Source organism: Natrix helvetica (assembly GCF_964273705.1).
Source record: "Natrix helvetica genome assembly, chromosome: 4".
Classification (NCBI taxonomy): domain Eukaryota; kingdom Metazoa; phylum Chordata; class Lepidosauria; order Squamata; family Natricidae; genus Natrix; species Natrix helvetica.
The window spans coordinates 91,759,050-91,777,222 of NC_138550.1; the positions used below are offsets into that span (position 1 = coordinate 91,759,050).

General features: G+C 39.8%; 1 protein-coding gene across 2 annotated transcripts in view; it reads right to left on the reverse strand.

Annotated features, from left to right (window-relative positions):
* Nucleotides 1–10,179: 10,179 nt before the first annotated feature.
* DROSHA (drosha ribonuclease III) overlaps nucleotides 10,180–18,173 on the reverse strand; it is a 122,049-nt gene continuing 114,055 nt past the window's right edge. For both annotated transcript variants that reach the window (XM_081951537.1, XM_081951536.1), the window contains exons 30-32: nucleotides 17,927–18,019; nucleotides 15,763–15,809; nucleotides 10,180–10,579 (exon numbers count right to left, since the gene is read on the reverse strand). In XM_081951537.1, the coding sequence (XP_081807663.1) occupies nucleotides 10,449–10,579; nucleotides 15,763–15,809; nucleotides 17,927–18,019 (271 nt within the window). In that variant the 3' untranslated portion in view covers nucleotides 10,180–10,448. The remainder of the gene's footprint in view (nucleotides 10,580–15,762; nucleotides 15,810–17,926; nucleotides 18,020–18,173) is intronic.

Genomic DNA, 18,173 nt, shown 5'->3' on the forward strand with positions numbered 1-18,173 from the left:
AATTTTTTTACTTGAGTGATTTGAATTTCCCAATTTTATAACCAGAAATTCTATGATACCCTCAATAAGGACATCAAGCAAAGTAGTAGCAATAGCCAACGCCCTAGTCCAGTGGTTCTCTGTCTTTTCTTCACCATGGACTCCCTTTGATTATTTTCTGTGGTCATGGACTACCAAGACTTAACTCAAGATTTCAATCATAACATTTCTTCAAGCCTTTGCAGATTCCTTGTGATGACATTGTGCCCCTTCCAGGGTTCCGGGACCACAGGTTGAGAACCACTGTCCTAGTCTATCCCAAGTCTTGAACCTAAGATGCATGCACTAAATGCAAAACAATTTTCTCACTAAGTTTCTCAGAAGGGAAATATCATTTTTATGGACTGTAGCCATATCAATTTTCCTACCTCTTCAAACTCCTGCTCAGCAATCTGACACAAAAAGTTAATTCCGCAGAAAAGCAGATGATCTGTTTTTATATATTCATACCAGGTTTGACATCTGTATCCACAGGTGATTCCACTCTTAATGTAGAGAAGACCTGGGCCTTTAATGGCCCCTGGCCCATATCCAACCCTTTGGCTGTCTCTGTCCGGACTACAGGATGTCAATCAGGAATGAGAAATCAAATGCAAATAAGTGTACCTCATGTACACAATACTAACTTTTAATGATTGTTTATATATATATTTTTGTCATTAGACATATTTATTTTTTATGGCTTTACTGCTTTTAACATTGTAAGTCTCCCCCCCCCCCCGGCAAAAAAATTGCCTTGTTGCAGGATGGGCAGCAAGTACGGTATATTTTAATACATTTAAAAGTTATTTATTTAAAATAACACAATAACAAAAGTCGGAAGGAACCTTGGAAATTTTCTAGTCCAATCCCTGCTCAGCCGTGAAACCTTATACCCGTGATGGTGAACCTATAGCACACATGCCACACATGGCACATGGAGCCATTTGTCAGGGCACAAGAGAGATTGCCCTGTCAGCTGTGTGGCGCACATGTGCGCGCTGACCAGCTGACTTCAGCCTTCTTTTGAGGCCATTCCCCCCCCCCCGGAGGCTTCCTTGAAGTCTCTGGAGCATGAAAAACCGCCCCTATGGGCAAACCGGACGTTCAGGAAGCTTCTTCCGGTTTGCTTGTAGGGGTGGTTTTAGCCCTCCAGAGCCTTCAGGAGGCTTCCTGAAGGCTCCTGAGGGCTAAAACCAGGTGTATGAGCAAACCGGAAGTCTGTTCCTGAACTTCCGGTTTGCCCGTAGGGCCGGTTTTTCGTACTCTGGAGGCTTCAGGGAAGCTTCTGAAGCCTCCAGAGTGCCTCCAGGGGCAGGGGAGGCTATTTTCGCCCTCTGGAGCCTGGGGAGCCTGGGGAGGACAAAAAAAGCACGCCAAAAGTGGGGGGGAATGCTAGTCGTGCTTGCATGTGCGCTGGGGTCATGCATTATGGATGTGGCATGCCAGCGCACAACCCCCCCTGCAGTCCCCCCACTTTTGGCACGCGAGCCAAAAAAGTTCGTCATCACTGCCCTATGCCATTTCAGGCAAATGGTTGTCCAATCTTTTCTTTAAAACTTCCAGTGTTGGAGCATTCACAACTTCTGGAGGCATGTTGTCCCACTGGTTAATTGTTCTAATTTTAAAAATAAACTTTTAAACTAAATTTATTTTGAAGGCAACTGCTATTTTTTCCAATGAATGTGCCTATGCACCTTCATAGCCCTATTACGTCAGCCGTCCATAACAGTCCCGTTTTCTCATTAGATTAGTAGGAGTAGATTAGTCTCTAGAAACTACAAACTACAGCTTGTCAAGGAAATCAGCTCAATATAAAGCTGATGGAAATAAGTTTTAGCAAGTTTTCTTGGCTTTTTCAACCCAAAGGGCAGAAGTAAAGTAGTTCCAATGAGCTTCCAAGCTCAAGATGTCAAGGGGAAGAAAATGTTACCTGCCTTTATCAGTACACAATAGCAAGAAATTAGGTTTTAAGGAAGTTCATACAAAAGTTTACCACTAAAGATAAAGTTAATGGTACTGGCTAACTTGGTGAAATTAACTATCTTGATTAAAGTAAAGACTTTCTCTTGCTTTGTTTCTATGTGAAGACTACTTTGGTACATTTTGCTAGAAATCAAAAGAAATGCTCCATTGATTTTAGGATTCAGGATTTGACGATTGGAAATTTTTATGATTATAGAAATATTATGCATCATTGAATTTTAGATCAAATGCATTATAACTGTATCAGTGGTGAAATTCATTTTTTTTTACTACCGGTTCTGTGGGCGTGGCTTGGTGGGCATGGCAGGGGAAGGATACTGCAAAATCCCCATTCCCTCCACACTCCTGGGGGAAGGATATTGCAAAATCTCCCTTCACAACCCACTCTGGGGCCAGCCACAGGTGGTATTTGCCAGTTCTCTGAACTACTCAAAGTTTCCACTACCAGTTCTCCAGAACCTGTCAGAACCTGTTGAATTTCACCCCGAACTGTACTGAAGAAATTTGAAAATAACCCTTCTTCTATTTCCTGCTTTTTTCTTTCTTTCTTTGTCCCGTCTCCTATCTTTTTCCTTTTTTAATATGTTATTTTTTGTAGAAATTTAATAAGGCATATTAAAAAATAATAATACTAAAAAGCTGGTTTGGTTCAAGCCCACCTTATCAATCAAAAAATACAGGACAGGTTGGAAAGTGAGATAATTGGGCAATTGGGTCAACAAAGATTTATCTTTACAGATCTGAACTAGTAAAAAAAACCCAAACAAACACTTCCCAAGCAGCAAGTCCCAGCAGGTCAACAATTTTAGCCTTTATCAGAAGCCAACATTCACTACAAAGGTCAGTATCATTAAATAAAATACACAACCAATCGCAAAAGGACAAGGTTGACTCAAGAGACAAAACTTTCTTTTAAATGTCTGGTTGGAGCTTTGCTTGCCTTCTCACACTCTCTGTTATGTCAACATTTTGGACCCAACAATGTCAGCTAAAAGTACTGCAACTTGGTAGCAGATGAATAATTTTAAAAGGAAGATTAAGGACATTGTTAATATAGTATTCCTAATGCATAGAGGAAGGGAACAGCAGCATTTGCTCATGAACATAAATTCTGATCAGTTTGAACTTTACACCTAGTCTAAATATGAATATCATACATCAAGACAAAAGATAAGGAAGAAAATCCACCCCTCCTGTTTTCACCCCAAGGACTTAATCCTCTTTTACCTACTTTTCACTGAATAATAATAAGATATCATATTGCCATGCTTCTGTGATTAGTCAATAAATTTCAGTGAGGATCCTGGTGTACCTTTATGGTTATAAAAAAAAAAGGTTTGGGGTTATGGACATCCCCTCTCTTCTAACTAAGATCTCGTGAAATGATATAAGAAGATAGTGGGTCAACAATGATAATGAGAAATGTACATGTTGGTTTATTTCTGCAATCATTACAGGTAGTTCTCGACCTTACGACCACAACTGAGCCCAAAATTTATGCTGCTAAGTGAGACAATTAAGTGAGTCTTGCCAGAATTTTTAAGTGAATCACTGCAGTTGTCAATTTAGTTAACAGGTTGTAAAGTGAATCTGGCTTACCCATTGATTTTCCTTGCCAGAAGATTGCAAAAGGTCATCACGTAACCCTGGGACATTGCAACGACCATAAATGTGAACCAATTGGCAAGCATCTGAATTTTGTATCATGAGACCATAGGGATGCTGCAACAGTTGTGTGAAAAACAGTCATTTTTTTCCAGTGACTTGGTAACTTCAAATGGTCACCACACAAATAGTCGAAGAGTACCTGTTGCAGACCACATTCAATGCTGTAGGAAAATGGGAGGGGGAATTATATGGAGTATGGGAGATATATAGTCAAAATAACATTCCTTTCTCAGAGAGTCAAGGACATCTTGCCCTGCACCTGAAGGGAGGCATCTCCAGTTGGGATAGTGCCTGATTGGACCATGTGATGAATATGTGGGTGCTGGGCAGGGACTTGAACTTTTCTTTGGGTGGGGAAAACCTGGAAGCTTTCAGATTCGGGTTTTCCCAGATGTGCCAATATGACATCTCTAATAAAATGGAACTTTGAGGAAACTCAAGCCTCGGAGTCTTTTCGTTGGGGGTGTTATTTAGAACCCTGACACCTGTGCTGAATTTTGCCACTAAGGATCTGGTCATTAAAATACCAATAGATCCAGAATCCTGTATATTTGTTTTCCCCACAATAATTCAATCATTGCACTGCAGCACTAGGTGAAGTTTTGTTCTCATTGTAGAAAAAGGTCTTTTCTTTCCCAAAGTACCTAGTATTTCAAGAGACAGTTTGGTCGTTTACACTTCATTTACTCTCCCTTAAAACTTTTATGAGATCCTAGCTCCTATGTTTTCACAGGCTCACCTATCCTAAAGGTGGGTAAGCCACCATTGGCCTCATGAAAAGGAAAAAAGAAAGAAAGATGTGCCTGAATAATGCAGCAATACATTTTTTAAAAAGCATAGTTGAGTCATTTCTGTGCCGCATGATTATTTCTGTGCTGATTATGGACCATCAACTCACTGTCAACTTTTAGCAGCTGCATAGATGTTCTCTCTGATAATCTGCCCCTAATCAGGTATTCCAATGGTGTACTCATTGCATCTTTAACTGAGACGATCTACTTTGCTCATCCTTTTCTTTCCTTCCATCTTTTCCAGCATTAGACCCTTCTCTAGAGAGTTAGGTCTTTGTTTAATGTATCCAATCCACACAAGTTATCTAACTATAAATCTGACAACATATCTCTATGTGCAAAATATGCCCTTACATTCGTCACTCCTACATCCTTTACCTCTTTGATATTAAACATTTGGAACAATGAAATGCGGCTGGACTCCCTACTACTACATTCGTATTGGGAGCACCAAAGCACTTCCAGGTTAAAGGATTGAATGGTGAAATCACTGTTGCCCAGGAAAAGTTGGAGGCTCCTTTCATGTCCCCATTAAGTTGCCCACCAAAGTGGTATCCATCTCTCTAGTCATGGTTGTCCGCTTTTGAACTGCTCGGTGGGCAGGAGCTGGAGTATGTGATAGGAACTCACCCTCTCCATGGCAGCAATCGGCAAGCTGATGATTGTCAGCCCAGTGTCCTAACTTTATGGGTCACCAGTCTCCTTTGGTGGACTGCCTGAAGGTCCAGGAGTCATCTTTAATGTCGAACTGAATCCAGAATTGGTGTAACATGAATTACCTTTCAGACCCAAGTATTCCATTAAAGTACCAGAGACTCTCTCTCAATTCAACTACTTTTATAGTTGGGGTGGGGGGTGGGGGGAGGAAATAAAGTTTGCGGAAAACCCACATAGGTTGTTTTAAATTCCCAGGATATAAACAAATGCAATTTCTTAAATTCTAAAACATCGCCTGTCATAATACCAAACTAGGCAACTACACTGAAAAAAATACAAGACATAAACTTGTCAAGTAGTAGTTAGAAAGTGCAATGGTGCAGAGGATTGCTCTCTGGTAGAAAATTATTTGGGACCAGCACTTATCACATAAAGTACAGCAGAGAGAAGATTGGATGGAGAAATTTGGAATTCAGTTTTTATTTGGCAGCTGTGGACCAGGCTGTTTCATTTGGAATATTTTGCTTTGTGCAAGGTAGTTCCTTATCATGCTGCAGCATCTTCCCTCAACGTGTTTCAAGTTGGGGAGGCTTGATCTGCCCTCTTCCCACAATCATGTGGTTTGAAGCTGGGTTGCCTCTTGACTCTCAGAAGAGATGCACTGGTTCACATTCAGGTAGATAAAAGCTCTGATGAAGTAAAGCACACTTTGAAACTCCACACACCCTGTCATTTAAAGTGGTTGCCCAATGAAACTATCATAAGAAGTTTCCCAACCTGGAAGTGAAACATTTTAATCCATTTCTCCAGGCTTTAGTAATACCCACATTTGATCTTTAAAAGCACATTGTTTTATTTTAGCTGTTTTCTTCCTGACACAAAAGCATCTCAAAGTGCCAAGAATATCACCAAATGAAACCTTCTCTAGCGAAGGTCTGGCCCAGCTCTTCAAGGACTAAAGTAAACCATCCCTTCTCCCCCACTAATTATGACAAAGTTTAAAAGTTTATGATAGCAATTGAAAATCTTTATCACCCCAAGAACAGATGGCTGATAAGGCAGTTTTGGCTGACCTGTCCAATGAAGTCACCGAGACTCCTTATCTTCCAGAATTTTAATTGTCTTTCCAGAAACTCTGTAATTGGATATTGAATAACATTAGCATGTTAAATATCCAGTGAATTTGAAATGGCTTTTTTTTCTAGTTTATATTCCCGTACAAACTTTGTTATGACAAGTTGAATTACAATTATGGCTGACATAATCAATGAAAGCTGCCTGGGAGAATATATTTACTTTTCTAACTGTGACTTAAGGCACCCAGGGTTTGTTTTCTTTCTTTCTCTTTCTCTCTTTCCTTCCTTCTTCCTTCTTCCCCTTTTCATTATAGGATGAAGCAAGGAGAGGGCAACTATTAATTCTACAAGTCACTTTTCAGGACACATTGACCTGTCTTTAGCATTGACTTCAAAGTACTACATATTTACATATTTATTTATTAATTGACCAAGTTTATACACCTCACAGTATCACTACCTCTGGGTGATTTATAATAAAAGAGATCATAAAAATGATATGAAAAGTCTGAAAGAGCCTCTACATGGAACCAGCCACCCCTATATGGCTATTTATCAGTCTTGAATCCCCAGCTAGTTGGCTGAACCAGGTCTTAACACTGTTTCAGAAGGTCAAAAGAGTAAAGGCCAAACTCACCTCCACAGGTAGAATGTTCCACAGAATGGGGTCAATGGCATAGAAGGCTCTCTTCCTAGATCCCACCAATCAAAACTCTTTAGTCAAAAGGGTCTACACCATGTCCTTCCTGCCAGACCAGGTGGAGTGGATCAATGTAATAGGGACAAGACAGTTCATCAAGCTTGGGTGCTCTTGGTCTCAATAAACAACTAAAGCACCTGTAATTCTGATAAACAGATCACCTATCAAAAGGAGGAAACATCCCAAAATACATCTATTCTTTAAAGTAAAACTTCCCATATTAAAATCTTTTAGATATCAACGAAATGTAAAAATATACTGATGATTAGGATTATTGAGAATGATGTTGAGCATTTAAAGAAGTTTTATTATTATTATTGGTTGATTATAATTACTAAATTATTTTGGACTCCTACCTTATGTAATATTAAAAAATAACAGTTACTGGCTGCTAGAAAATGAAATTATTTTTGATGCAATTTAAATTATTTATGGAATTTGCAGATTTATGATTTCTATTGATTTTTAAAAGAATGCTGGATTATATAAAAACAGGCCTACATTGAAAAACAATGTTTTTAATATTAATGTATTGAACAAAAGTATATTCATGCTTTATTAATTAATGCTCCATTTTTGGAATGATAAATATCAGAATAGTACCTAGCCCTAAGTATTTCCCTCATGCTACTGTCATGCTACTGGTATTTTTTTAAATCATCACAGAATTTCATAATTGCTTATATTTCCAGAAACACACGTGTAAGAGTGTGTGTGTGTGTATAATGTATACATACACACATACTATATGTGTATAATAAATATATACACACTATAATATCCGTCATCATTGCAAATATTGCATAACTTTAAATAGCAACTGAAAACAAAAATTGAGAAGATTAAGAAATAGCACTTTCCTCACATCATTTAACAAGATATATTAACTTTTTTAAAAATGGAATAAACCTGGTAAAAATTATCACTGATAAAGAATAACAATAAATGCAAATATTGTTTATGTGTGGTGAACATCTTCCAACAAAATTATCAAAGACCACAAAATAAATATAAAGCTGTGTGAAAAAGTCCTGGATGCTTTCAGTTTTAAGCTGTTACATGTTTAATCAACTTTTCACTCATAGAAAAGTACACAAAATTAGTACTTTGATGAAAATTTCTGTAGTCGAATTGAGATGCATAATTTTTATTAATATAACCAAAGTCTTTTAAAGATTTTGAGTGAGTTTATGTGCTAAAACAAACACAACTTGAATTTTCGAGAATGCTAGGATCGAAAGCACCCAATCAGTAGTGAGCTTTGGCTGAGCAATCAAAATGCACAAAGGCTAAATCTATGAGTCAATCAATGTTGTCATACTCTCTGACTATAAATAGGCATGAAAAGCATCAAGAAATTTAACTCTGGCTGCAGGCAAGGATGAAGGCCTTTGCTTTCACCAGTACTGAGCAGCGGCATCGCATCATTGTGCTTCATGAAGAGGATTACTCCTGTACAGAAATAGCCAAGAGTGAAATGCCATCACACCACAGTGAGCAGAATGGTTGAAAAATACAAAATAACTGGTTCACTTGATGACAGGCTCCGCTCTGGAAGACCAAGAAAGCTGACAAAACGATAAGATCGGGCTCTGCAACGCATTTCGATGACTGGCAGGAAGCTCACCTCACCTCAGATTATAAGAATTTGGGGTGAAACATGTAATGTAAAAGTGTGCACAAGCACAGTGAGTCGCAGACTGCTTGCCAGAGGGCTCAAAGGCTGTGGGCTCAAAGTAAAGCTTTGCTCCCAGACGCTCACTGCTCTTGTCGATGTGTGGGCCAAGAAGTATGCCAAGTGGACCAACAAACAGTGGGCCAAGGTCATCTTCAGTGACGAGAGCAATTTCTACTTGACTGGGAATCAGTGCAATAAGTATGTCAGAAGATTTCCAGCTGAAGAATTTAGGCAGTACTGCCTGAATCTATCTGTGAAGTATCCATTGCATGTGATGATCTGGGGCTGTATCGCTGCTTCTGGTATTGGTCGGATACAAATCGTGCAGGGAATCATGAATTCCAAGCAATACGTTGAAGTCCTGGATGAAGAAACATGGTGTTCGACTCCTGGACTGGCCATCTCAGAGCCCGGATTTGAACCCAATTGAGAACTCGTGGGCCAAGATTGGTTACAAAATAAGCAAGAAGCATCCGAAGACCAAGCAGGAGCTGACTGAATCCATTATTGCAGCCTGGCACCACATTGTCACCAAAGATCACGTGCAAAGGCTTATTCAGTCTATGCCGAAGCGATGCCGCCTGGTGGTAAGCAATAACGGCTGGCCAATTTCATATTAGTAACCATGTTTGGTTACCTAAACAGTCCTTTTCATGGCCACAAACAATAAAAATGTTAACAAAACACTAGTATCGGCCTTAGTAATTGCAACATGTATGTCACTGGGATGAATCAGTTAATCTGTTTTCATAGTCATTGTAAGCATGCAAGAAAATTCACAATCCCCATCCAAACAGCACCAAATTGCAAAAAGCTTATGCTTTTCACTTAAAAACCACCAGTATTTATTTAAATATAACATTATTTGCAAAGCAGTTAGCATAAAATATCATAAAATCAATGGCCTATCCAAAAAATGTCATAAACCGTACACCGTAAAGTCTGTAGGACTTCTAAGAACAGATCAGTAAACTGAGATAAAATGTGACACCTTGAAAGATGACATCTGATTTCCCAACTGCCAAAAAATGGAGGAGAAAGGCATATGGTGGAAGGAGAACCTGAATTAAATGACCGTGGTCAGCTGGGTGAATGGTGCTTGTGGTTTGATTACATATGTTCCCCCTTCATTAAAAAAAACCCTTCTGTAAAACTGATAACTGATCAAGCTTTAGAGTTAGGGTTAACATCTGTGAAGATGTTACCAAGACAAACAAAGTTTAATATATATTTTATTATTATTATGTGCCATGATGTCACTGTCAATTCTTAGTGACTGCATTTCTCCATTACAATCTGTCCTTAACGTGCACACATTGACACTTTAATTGAAGCCACTCCCCTCTGCTGGTTTTCCTCATTTCCTCTTTCCCTCCATTCTTCCCAGTGTTAGAGCTTTCTCCAGAGAATTGTATAATGTGTACGAAATAGGATCATTTGAGCCTGGTCATTTGTTCCTTGGGTTCATTTCATATACATCTTCTTACCTGTAGTGTGGCAGAGGCAGAAGGTAGCGGAAAAGAGCATTCTGTTTAATACCTTATCATTTCATATGACACAGCAATATGAATAACACTATTTTTTCCTTATTTTTAGAACATGACATACTTTGAAATAAAACATTTTATTGTTCACAAACCTAGGCTGGGGACACAATATTCTTCAGAAAGCATATGTTCTTCAAAAAATTCATTTTTAAATTTTATGAATACAGCTTTGCCTCTCAAAATGGAGATAAAACATATTAATAATATTTTTTTAAAAAAAACCACAAAAGCAAACATGATTTCATTTAGTTTCATGAAACCAGGATGGGTTTTTTTTTTATAGGCCATGGTCAAAGTTAAGCAAATATACTACTGTTTCCTTTCCCCTTATTTTCTAATGTCTTCTGAATCATCTAGATCTTTTTCTTGATGTTCTCGTTCCCACCTCATTTCTTTAAGCTCTTGACGGTACTTCCGTTCAATGAACCGTTTTTGATGGGCCATCTGAGGAAAATTATCTGAGACAAGAAAAAAAAAATTATATCAATAAAAGCCAGCCAATGACATGATCTTGCCACCATCAAATATAACATCCAGCTGTTATTATTGTATTAACAAGTCAGGATAAAGAGTACTTGTTGCACATATTGGTTTGGTTGTAATCCCCTAATTACTTTGAAGTAGTCTACTGATTTATGTGAATAAGATTTATGTGAATAAGATTTATCACATTTGTTAGCAATCGGGATGATTTAAATGGAGTAAGCTCTAATAAATATTGGGATTCAGTTGAGATGCCACCTCAAAACTATGAAGTATGTAACTCTGTTTTCTATTTTATGAAAGTTTCCACAGAGATCAGTTTGAGTTGATGACTACTTAGAGATCATATTAGGAATGTAAGAAGATGAGTGATCCTCGTATTCCATAAAATACTTGTTCAGAAAGCTTCTACCATAAAACATGTCAGCAGGAGGGCTGGAAAGATCCTTATTATGATGATAAAATTCTATAATAAAACATAGATTATTAATGGATTATGCTGAGAAGTCCTGAAAAATTCTATCATTCTTCATCAAGGATGAGAAGAGGCCCATCTGGAGCTAATGAAGCCAATTTTCCTCCATTACTACTATAACAGGTGTGTGTGTGTGTGTGTGTGTGTGTGTGTGTGAAAAACAGAGACAGAGAAGCCATTACCCCCCTAAAGACCAAAGCACCCACTCCAGAAGCCAAAATCAGTTAATACGACTCAGGAAAACTGGTGCAAAATAAGGTGTAGAAACATATCAACAATGGTGACGCCAGATGGAAGGTCAATGTGGAAAGTGTTGCCCGGGTTGAATTTTGTGCCAGAGAACAAATTGCCATGTGTGATAGATGAGCTTGTGCTGATGCCAAAACAGCTGGTGTCCTTGGGAACAGGAGACTTAACAAAGCACCACCTGGGAAATTCAGCTGAAGCAAAAGGTGAAGGAAGAGCTACGGAAAGCAGAGCTTTGATGTTTCTTTGAACTCAAGAGGATCTTATTAAGTACATCACTTCTCTGAAACAATGTGACATTTTGCAGGTGACAGAAACCATGACTGAGGGCCCGATATCTCCCAGTGGTGAAGTGTCAGAATGGATCATGATTTTAACAGCTCAGATTTCATTCCAATGAACAAAGGCATTTCTGCAGAAGCTGTGCAAAAAGAAGGCTTTTTGGCCAATTGGTTTACAATGGAAGACAAAGTTTGGACAGGTGTTTTCTTATGATTTTTCTCCAGAATCACTTAGAAACTTGATCACTCTTCAACATTTCTCTATTGTTTAATATGATTCAGACATACATGTCCTGGCTAAGAATGTAAGTAGAGAGTTACCTATCCAGCTAACATAAAAACTTGTTTGTCATCAGAATCCCTGATCTGATTTGGAAAATACATGAGCTAAATTAAAGACAAGAAGTATGCAGTCTTTTTGGGGGGCTGGTCCCTGCCTTTGGCCTTTAAGGGACCCTGATCAAATTAGGAGATGGTGTGATTTCATGCATATTTATTTTTAGTTAGTATTACTGCCCTTTGATTTAAACCAGACCTTGGAGATAGACCAAGTCAAGAAACTGGCATTGCAGGGATTCCAGGATTTCCATTGTAATGTTGGAGGGTATAACAACAGACTCGTGAAAACTTGTCCATATTTTTTTCTGTCCCAACATATAGAAAATAAGAGTATAGTAAAGAAAATCAAGGCAGGGTTACTATGAGTTTCTTTCATTTGCTTCAATCTCTGGTTTGTGTAATCTCTTCTCAAGGTCCCTCCTAAATGGCTTGTTCCTTCCTTCCCAAGGTCAGCCCTAAATTCCTTTACATTGAAAAATGCCCAGTGTTAGGAATAGCTTTTTAAGGGGGCTCCAGGATCAGCCTACAATAGGGATCCTCAACCCCAGATCCATGGATTGGTACGGGCCTGTTGAGAAGCAAGCTGTGCAGGGATGTGTAAGATGTGCCTGCATGAAGCCATCCTCTACACCAGTGGTTCCCAAACTTTTTCAGTCCACCGCCCCTTGGTGCTACAAACTGATCCTCAGTGCCCCCCACCCAGTGGTGGAATTCAATTGTTTGAATAAAGAACTACCGGTTCTTTACTACCCGCAGCTATTTCCAGGTTTCTTTGGGTAATTTCGTCCTTCTGCCTGCGCCGATGGGCTTTAAACAGTCCATCTTCTGCTCGGCACGTTTCTCTTTTCCATCTGAGAATTAGCTAAGGGGACGCTACTAACCTAGGGGCAATGCCCTCTGCAGCCAACACAATACATGATCTTTTTTTCCTCACCCTTTTTAGCGCCCCTGCCGCTCCCCTTGCCTCTTAGCAGCTCCTGCCGCCCCCCTTGCCTCTTAGCGGCCCCTGCCGCCCCCCTTGCTTCTTAGCGCCCTTGCCGCCCCCCCCTTGCCTCTTAGCGCCCTTGCCGCTCCCCCTTGCCTCTTAGCAGCCCCTGCTGCCCCCCTTGCCTTAGCGCCCCCTACGTCATCCCACTGCCCCCCCAGAGGGTGATACCGCCCACTTTGGGAACCACTGCTCTACACTGTTGGCCCGTGGAAGATAATGATTCTTCCAAAACTGTGCCCAGAAGCCAGAAAGGTTGAGGACCCCTGGCCACAAGTCTAGAAGCACCTCTTGCTCAGAGATTTCAGATTCTGTACCCATGTTATAGGTCAGTGTTTTTCAACTTTGGCCACTTTGACCTAGCTTGCTGGATAGGGACTTCTGGGAATTAAAGTCCACACATCTTAAAATGGCCAAGGATGAGAAACACTGCCACAGGGAAAGAACTGTAGCATGATTTAAAGGTTTCGTCCCAGGTCTCTATATCTTCCACACTCATACCATGAAGCAAATGATTAACAGAGAACAAATGTAAAAATGAAAATCTCTCAGAAGCACATATTCAATGAAAGAAAAGCCAAGTCTTTAAAATGAGGGCCAAAGATTACAAGCTGGCTGATGGAAGTGGACAAGCTCAGCTCCGATAAAGCTCTGCTTCAATAAATAAATGCAGAGCAACCTCTGTTAGAGGTTTCAATAAGTTGGAGAGTTACGTAGGGTTGTAAAACAAAGATTTAGGTTCCCATTTGGCAGTAGCTTGTGAGTTTTGCCATCAGTCTTACAAGGTGAGCACACTGCCCCCATCTAACAAAATAGCGACTTTATTTTAATCACTATACCTAGATCATCAATGTCAGAGGAATACTCGCAGGCCTGAATTTAAGCATGGGCTTAAGTGCTTTGCTGGACACAGGCCAGAGAGCTCTTGTACTTTACTTGACTGAATCCCTGACGATTGGGTCTGAAATATGAATGCTTCCAAGGGATTATGATGATAAGGGGAGAAAGCTAGACATAAAAGTTGTGCAGAACAGCAAGCAAGCAAATATTTCCCCCCCTATCTAAGCTTTCACCAAAATACAAGCCCACTTCAAATGACTCATCTCCTGCAAGTGACATTTCTCAACAGGGGGAAAGGATTTTATTTAGAAACGGAGTCTTTGGTTCTTTCCCTCAATGCCCTCATTCTCTATGTAGGCACAGTATGTACTGTACGTAGCCGGTGTCGACATCAATGGCCCCCTCAGGCTGAAGCCAACAACTATCCCCATCTTCCAAAGCTTCCAAAGCACTCCTCTTCAAACTAGTTTCTATGATAGCTGCCTGGGGCAGTGGTGCAGGAGGTCATAGTTGTTGTTCAACTCTGATAAATTATCACAAATGCTGGGCAATCTGTAATAAGGCTGTTGGAAAATGGCCCTGAGGGACAGGAGAGGGGGGACACTGCAGCTTTAGACAACAATTATGTCACTGCGTTAATTTGTTCGTCAATTGAGCTTATATTCTGAGTTATACTGTAGAAATGTTTTTCTTATCAGACAATGATTTACTGCGCATGTCTCCTAACACGTTTCACAATACGTCACACATTCTTGTACTTTCCTTCTGATCTTTCGTTTGCCTGCCGGAGGAGGCGGGCAAGAATTGCTCTTGCCAGAATGTAAGAATTAGATAGTAAGATTTTATTTTATTTCATATTAAAGTTTGTTTTCATTAGAACATGTTCTCGGGTTTTATTTTCTGTTTATTCAGAGATATGCTTCTTGGAAGGGCTGCGATCCGCACCTCATTAATTGAAGGGGGGGGGGAACTTCCCCTCCTTCACAAATTAGACAAGAGGTATTTCAGCCCACTTTAGAACAAGGAAGGAGAAAGTTCTCCTTGAGACTCAGGAGGGACTCCCTCTTGTTCTCTGAGAAGGAAGGAAGGAAGGAAGGAAGGAAGGAAGGGAGGGAGGGAGGGAGGGAGGGAGGGAGGGAGGGAGGAGAGAAGTGATTTCAGACTTGCAAGATTCTTTTTCTGTAATCCTAAAATCAAGGAAGTACGCGTGATTTTGATTTTTGGTTTGGACGATCTTGAAGGGCGGATGCAATCTGAGTGAGCGGCAATCAAATTCCGACCTATGAAAACAGGAGTCTGTACAGGAAGTCCTTGACTTACAACAATTCCGTTTAGTGACCGTTCAAAGTTATAACGGCACTGAAAAAAAGTGACCTATGATGGTTTTTCGCACAAGCATTGCAACATCCCCATGGTCATGTGATCAAAACTGAGATGCTTGGCAAGTGGCTCATATTTATGATAGGTTGCAGCGTCCAGGGGTCGTGTGATCACCTTTTGCGACCGTCTGACAAGCCGAGTCAATGGGGAAGCCTGGTTTTCGTTTAACAACCATGTTGCTAATTTAACAATTGCAGTGATTCACTTAACAACTGCAGCAAGAAAGGCCATAAAATGGGACAAAACGCGTTAAAACTCACTTAGCAACTGAAATTTTGGGCTCAATTGTGGTCGTAAATTGAGAATTACCCACATTTTGTGAATGCTGCACAGGTAAATAGAGAAAGTCCATGAGCCTGAAGGTCAATGCCTACTGGCAGACCATGCCTAAAAAACAACATGGAGGTCAGCATCATTCATGACCGCAGAGATAATAGAACCTAAAACTGTTTGTTCCACTAGTCAATAAATTGTTTTATTAACAGAAATGATAAGAGTAAACAATGTTGGGGCAACATATTCACTTTAACCTGTATTTTACCTCTGTTGCACAAAATGCCTACAACTCCTCCCCAGAACTACTCTTAAGTAATTTCCAAGAAACCCACTTACATTTTTCCAGCGCATCCATTGCTGCACACATCTCTGCTTGCTGAATGCTGCAAAAATAAATAAATAAATAAATTATGACAAATGTAATTCAGAAGCAAGTTACAGCTTCCCAGAACTGCTGTGCAGTAACTAATTTTTTTTTTCCAAATAATTACTGGCAGTTGTTACCATAAAAACTCTTCCAGTCCCCTAGCCCCACTACTTATACATTTTGGCTTTGCAGAGAGTTATTTTAAAAACAAAGATCCATACTTTTAAACATCCCCCCCCCCCTTCAAAATTCTTTTAACAAAGCAATTAAAAGTCAATTAAACAAACAAAAAAAGCCCATCTCCAGCAGCCAAAATGGATAGCAACATTATAGCTCATTTCTTTCCAAACCACCTTATTTTATTAGGGATTGTTTTAATGTTATTCTTAACATTAGTATGCTTTGTGCAGAGTGGAGGAAAAGTGGAAAAAAAAAAACCCCTTTTAAATGTTATTTATTCTGCAGATAGCACTTGGCATTTACCGTGTAGAGAACTTTAAGAAGTTTTCCCCATTCATCTTACTGAAATCATTTTTCCATAAAATGGACAATCAGGTTGGAAGATACTAATCGGTTTATAGGTTAGACCAGTGTTTCTCAAACTTGGCGACTTTAAGTCCTGTGGACTTCAACTCCCAGAATTCCCCAGCCAGCTATGCTGGCTGGGGGATTCTGGGAGTTGAAGTCCACAGGACTTAAAGTCGCCAAGTTTGAGAAACACTGGGTTAGACTGAGCTGCGACTGAATCCAGATTTAGCTGGGCCTTGACAACAAGCTGGAGAAGGCAACAGTATGCTAAAAATAAACTACGATTGTGTGTGCACCCAATTCCAGCTTATCAATTTGCTGCATTCTTTGAAAAGAACTTGTGGATATTAGAGTATCTTTCGAAGCATTAAAGCAGGCATGTCCAAAGTGCGGCCCGGGGGCCAAATGTGGCCCTTTTTCAAATTTCAAGCGGCCCGCAGCTTCTTCTCCTCACTGGAGTTATTTGTTTAGTCTTTCATAAAATACTGTATTTTTCGAAGTATAAAGATGCATCTTTTTCCCCTCAAAAAAGAGGCTAAAAATCTGGGTGCATCTTATACACTGAATACAGTATTTTTGCCTCCCAAAACTCTGCCCCCTTCGCCAAAATGGCTGTGCATAGCCTTTAGGAGGTTTTCAGAGTGCTCCTGGGGGCTGTGGAGGGCATAAATGAGCAAAAAACGGGCCATTTTTTGCTCAACTTTGCCCCCCCCCAGCCCCCAGGAGCACTCTAGAAGCCTCTTAAAGGCTATTCATGCCCTTTTAAAAATAGGCCCATTTTCGTGGGAGAGTGCAAAAACTTTTTTTTTAATTTGCCTCTTCAAAATCTTGGTGCGTCTTATACTCCAAAAAATACGGTAGTTAATTCGCATTTAATGTTAAGGGTTCAAAGAATGTCAGGCTGAATGATCGGCTCCACACATTTTCACCTCACCAAATCTGGCCCTCCTTGCAAAAAGTTTGGACACCCCTGCATTAAAGCATTAAACAGGGTGACTCTTCTCCAGCTTTCCATATATTTACTCCCTCACTGGACACTATCTTGTGTCCTACCTCTCCCCACTGAAGATTCTTTCTCTCCCTAACAGTCCTTTTTTATAGTATGCCCCCAAACACAATTTCAAGAGATTAAAAAAAAATGGAGCTGAGGACTTAAAAAAAAGTTAATAATGCACTGAAATGTTTTACACATTATCCCTTGACCTTCTGGCACTAAGCAAACTCAGAAAAAAATATTTTATGAACTGAAAAGTTTTCCAAGGAACAACAATAACTGAAACTCAGTATTGTGTCATTGCTTTATACCACTAATAGGCACACTTCTTCAAGCTCACCTTGGATACCTGACTTTGAGAATCAATGTGTCTGGGAATCTTAGACTGTCTTGTTTCCAGGTTAAGATGTACAAAAGGAGAGGATTTATAACATTCACTTTTTTAGGAATCCGATTTAATATATCAGTGAACATCATGTAGCTCTCTTTACCCACTTTGACTAGATAGATAGAGGGATAGAGAGAGAGAGAGAGAGATAATAGAGGGGGGGGGGAGGGAGGGGAGGCAGGCAGACATATAGAATATATAAGTATTCAAACATTTTATGTACCTTGGTCCTTTCCCACATCCTATTCTTTCGCCTTTGAAATAAACAGCCACGGTGTATGTCCTAGCATGAGAAGGTCCAACTGTTTGCAGTGTTCTAAGCCACAAGACAGACAGCAAAAGAAAACAGTCTTGAAAACATTCTGTCTAAGTCTCTAAGACATCTGAAATGAAATGCAACCATTTTAACAAAGATCACAGCACAAGGATGAACCTCGACAGATTATTTTATGAGACGATTATTATTATTA